General features: G+C 44.4%; 1 protein-coding gene across 1 annotated transcript; it reads left to right on the top strand.

The window, feature by feature from the left end:
* Positions 1-224: 224 nt before the first annotated feature.
* Positions 225-1,763, top strand: GJA3 (gap junction protein alpha 3; the record flags this gene model as incomplete). The annotated part of the gene is made up of 1 exon (XM_082014494.1): positions 225-1,763. The coding sequence occupies one exon, from the start codon at positions 225-227 to the stop codon at positions 1,761-1,763; it is 1,539 nt and encodes a 512-aa protein (XP_081870620.1).
* Between the last annotated feature and the right edge of the window lie 3,521 nt (positions 1,764-5,284).

A 5,284-nucleotide genomic window follows, 5' to 3' on the forward strand; every position in this document is an offset into this window, starting at 1 on the left:
AAAGCACTAAACATGCCACTTCTCTGCTCACCAAAACCCATCACTGCATGGTCACAGGGTTATGTAGTTCTTAACATAAGTGTGCAATATTCTGCAAAAGGAAGTGCACTTAAGAAATGTCATTTGTCAAGGATCAATCTGTTCTGCCCCGGCATTGTGTAATTATAAGATTTTTTTTTTAACATTGCTCTAATGTTCTTATTGTAGGTTAGAAATCTGAAACAATGGGTGACTGGAGCTTTCTGGGGAGACTGTTAGAGAATGCGCAGGAGCACTCCACGGTTATTGGCAAGGTTTGGCTGACGGTACTGTTTATCTTCAGGATACTGGTGCTGGGGGCCGCTGCTGAGGAGGTCTGGGGAGATGAGCAGTCAGACTTTACATGCAACACTCAGCAACCTGGTTGCGAAAATGTTTGCTATGACAAAGCCTTCCCCATTTCTCACATCCGCTTCTGGGTGCTGCAGATCATTTTTGTCTCCACTCCAACCCTCATCTACCTGGGCCATGTGCTGCACATTGTACGAATGGAGGAGAAGAGGAAAGAGAAAGAAGAGCTGAAAAAGAAAGCAAGCATCAAAGAGACCAACTACCCAGGAGCAGCAGCATCTGGCAGTGGTGGTGGAGGAGGCAGCAATAACATCAAGGATCCTCTTGGCAAAAGGGGGAAGGAGAAGCTCCCAATCCGTGATGAACGTGGTAGAATCCGTATGGGGGGTGCCCTGCTCCGTACCTACGTCTTCAACATCATTTTCAAGACACTGTTTGAGGTGGGCTTCATTGTGGGCCAGTACTTCCTATATGGCTTCGAGCTAAAGCCTGTCTACCAGTGCAGCCGCTCACCTTGCCCACACACTGTGGACTGCTTCATCTCAAGGCCCACTGAGAAGACTATCTTCATCATCTTCATGTTGGTGGTGGCCTCTGTCTCCCTGCTGCTGAACATGCTTGAGATATATCACTTGGGGTGGAAGAAACTTAAGCAGGGCATGACAAGCAGATACAGCCTTGAGATGCCTGTTGCAACAATGACACCAGTCATGGTAACAGGGGAGTCCAAACCTGTTGCCCTGCCACCACCAGCACCACCCGTGGTGGTAACAACTGCCACGCCCCACCCTGTTCTTCCTGACACCCGTGCTGTCACACCGCTGCTGGCCCCGGTGACCATGGCATCATACTATCCTGCAGCTGCTCCAAGACCACGGCCCCCTTCCAACATGGCCTCCATGGCCAGCTACACTGTTGCTCCACCAGTTCCTGAGGAGAGGTACCGTGCTGTGACTCCCACGCCCATCTCCACTCCCGTCACCATCCCGACCCCCATCCCCACACCCACGCCAGCTGTCATCAACTACTTCAGCAGCAACAGCCGCGCGCTGGCAGCCGAGCAGAACTGGGCCAACATGGCAGCTGAGCAGCAGGGGAAGGTGCCCTCCAGCTCGGCAGGCTCCTCTACTCCCAGCAGTGTCCGGCATCCCCTTCCCGAGCAGGAGGAGCCACTGGAGCAGCTACTCCCACCCCCAGCTGGGCCGCCCATTGCTGTGGCCAACAGTGGCGGCAGCAGCACTGGCCTGAGTGGGGCAAGTGGCAGCAAGTGGGATGTGGAGGGTGAGGAGGAGCTGTCAGAGCAACGGCCCGTCTCAGCTGCCTGCACCACCGTGGAGATGCATGAGCCACCGCTGCTCGTAGACACACGGCGCTTGAGCAGGGCCAGTAAGTCGAGCAGCTGCAGAGCCAGGTCAGACGACCTGGCCGTGTAGTGCGGTCACCTCTGCTCAGAGGAGCAGATGATGGAAGGCAGAGTGGGCAGGGGAGCTGCCCAGGGAGGCCAGGCCTGGCGTGGGTGGGAAGGCCTGGGTTTCAAACTTTGACGCTTGCTGTTTTTGCACTCTGTGAGTTGTAGTGGGGAAAAATATCAACATTTTCTAATAGGTCAGGGGTGGCCAAAGCGCAGCCTGTGGGCCAGGGGACCAGTCCCGCTTTCTTTCATGTCCATGGCAGATCTCCTGAGGGCAGCCATAGGGGAGGCCTGCATAGATAACAGGTGGTGGTGGTAGCTGGTCATGTGCCCTGAGGCTGACTTTCATCTGAGAAAAATGTTAATATCCCTAGTGCCCATGTGCCTGGCCGTTATCTCCCTCTTGCCCTTGCCTTCACTTCCACCCTTTTTCACATAAGCTCTATGTGAGCGGATGCGATGACTTATTTTCTTCCTCTTAATTCTTAGGTAGCCCTATGGCAAACATCAGAGTGGCATATTGCCTATTGGCACCTGTCATCTCTATGGACCAACTTGCCATGTTAAAGGTGACTCAGTCTCTTCCATATAACACGACTTAATGAAGCCTTTGTGCTCATGGCATATCACCAATGTGGTTCTTGGCCGGGCAAAGTTTAGGTAACCCCTGTAATAGATTTTTGAGGTTCATATTTCTATAATTTTTTTTTTACTCTTGACCTGTTAGGAAGTGTTCGGTTTGACTTTCTATCCAGTGTTTGCTGACCATGATCACACCATGTTTTTAAGCCCACAAGTATGTTTGAGCATGTTTGATTATAATTTTAGATGACTTCTGAAATTGCTTAGAGGAGGACAGGATTTTAAACCACACCTCAGAAATTATTACACAGAACAATTTCTCTTCAGAAAGCAAGGATTATGATTTCAGTACATTGTGGCCCCATACGTTGCCTGTGGACAAACAGTAGGATAAAGTACAGCTCTGCATTTTAGACTATTAGATATCAGCTTAAGTTTGTTGGAAAAATGCTTTTTAGAAGTAAACTTGAGTGCATATTTTTAAGTATTTGAACATTTTGAGAATAATTTTGATCTGTAGGTTTAAAGTTACTTGACTGTGTACTTAATAATTTTAGTTTGATCTTTGATCTCACAAGAAAATGTAAGGGGAAAGAAACTTACTAATGGTAAGATTCCCAAAGCGACATTATTTCCTGTTGTGTTCTACCCTTTCCTTTAACAACAATCTGTAGTGTCTTACAGGTCAGTAAAAACAGATTTAGACAATATTGTATTGCAGAAAAGGTGGCTAAAATATCTGGGCAACATGCTAGTGGCTGAAGGGTCTATTCTGATCCCACTGAAGTCACTTGCAGATTTCCATTCAATTTAACAAGGACCAAGATTTGGGCATGGATCTTGCAGGCCTTATTCAAGCAAAACTAACATTCACATGGAGTTTTGGGAGCCAGAAGGAATGTATATTTGGGGCCTTACATAAAGACATTGAAATCCTGCTTTTGAAAATTGTGTGTTTCCCTTAAAAATGGGTGGAGGAGACCACTGAGTATTTTTTTGTAACGTGCAGCTTTCCTTAGAACTGGCTCTGTCCTTCATTCCTTTGTAACAAGTACTCTCACAGACATTAGTCAGAATTTGGAAAGCCTGATAAGGCTTGGAGGAGTTCAGGTGCAAAAGGAATGCAGGATTAGGCCCAACTTCTGTTCTAAGCAAAAGCCAAAAGAGCTGAAGCTCGGAATCAGTACTATTGCTGCTGTTAATCGGAAGTACTGTGATTGGGGAAGAGCAGTCAAACACACTGGGATAGCCCTTTGCATCTTCAAAGTATTTGGTCTGGCAGTGCAGTCCTTACTCAGGCAAAGCAGAGTCACCTTGTAGCAAGTAGTTACAATTGCCAGTTATCTCTGCTGTTAAATGTTTTCCTGAATGTGTTTATTTTATTCAACAGTTAAAATATATTCCCACCACTCAAGATTAAACATTTATTTTTACTGCTTTCTGAATAAACATACAGAGTTTCTCATGATCAGAAGCACTGTTCTGCAACCCTTGGGCATGTTGTCTCATGACTTCCTTGACCTGCTTTTTCTGTAAACCAGGTGAGGAGAAGTCTTTCTGCTGCCACTGATCTTGGGGGCAGACACTGCATTAAAAGTCAATGTACATGAGTACAATAAAGATATTTGCTATTAGGTGTTCAGCTTCATGCATGCTCTTGTCAACTTTCTATGTTATAAGCCATAAAAGCCCTTTCTGCAAGAAAGCTAAAAGCTAAATTCTGCTTTCTGTTGTATCCGTGCAACTACGCTGAACATAGACTAAAGTGGATAAAATTGCCTAGATGTAAACAAAGGCGGAGTTTAATACTCAAAGTTTTTAGATTTACTAGCGTCTAGAGTAGCAGTTTCGTAAGTTTTGCTAAATGCCAACTAATTACATTGCTGAAATAATGCAGTATGCATCTCTCTATTTTAGTACATCAAAATTCATGGGCTATATTTTCCTTTCCTTTATGCTTCTGAAGAATGAAGTCAAAGTCTCTCTGGAGTGTATTTATATAAACTAGACCACCTGGAATATGTGCTTTTTTATATCAACACCTGAGAGCAAAAATGGCTTGTTTGATGAAGCTCTGAATCTTCCAGTCCTTACCCTAGTACAACCCTCACAGAGTGTGTCCTGCAGGATTGGATCCATATTGTATATAAAAAATAATAACAGAGATAGATTTAACTTAGGATCAACTGATACTTAGTCTGCCCTTTTCAAGTTAATGTGTGTGGTTAGACCTGCAGAGAGTTCAGGTGTTTTTGTGGAATATATAGTATTTTCAGGCAGAGTAATTACTGGAAAGCTGTTAAAAGATCATTTTTCCTGTTAGGTGAAGCTCGGGGGGAGAAATGTTACTCTATTGCAACCCCTGAGAGAAATCTGACAGAGGAGCCTCCGCATCCAAGCAGTGCTGGTCTGAGAAAGCAAAGCTACAACTTGCAGGTTGTGATTTTAAGATCAGCTTAATTTCTATCATGTAACTATACAGCATCAAGCTTCTTGGTTACCTACAATTTCATTTGGAGTCCAGTAATTGTTTCTTCATTTAAGCCCAGGTAACTGTTTTGGCAGAACTCCTCCTTAGTGCTAACAACTGCTTTTAATTGCTGCATCCCATCGGGAATCAGATTTGTTGAAAAAAAATGTTACTGCTGTGGCAAATTTTGAGTACTTTAATTAAACTTTACTCATGAATTATCACTGAATTCAACAAGCTATGAGTAAAGTGTAAGGGTCAAACTCAGGATTTGGTCTAATCCACACTGTTAGATAGGTCTATAGGTCTTAATTCAGAACTCATGGAAAGATTAGGATAAGGCCTGATTCTTTTCAGATTTTACTTGAATAAAAAACATTACAGACATTCTGCAGTTTTCCAAATAAAAATTACAGGTGGAAATTACTTACATAGGTATTAGCTGATATATCAAAAGGTGGATGTTTCAATGATTAAAGATATTTTTCCTG

Source organism: Phaethon aethereus, assembly GCF_964289735.1.
Source record: "Phaethon aethereus genome assembly, chromosome: 1".
In the NCBI taxonomy this organism is placed as follows: domain Eukaryota; kingdom Metazoa; phylum Chordata; class Aves; order Phaethontiformes; family Phaethontidae; genus Phaethon; species Phaethon aethereus.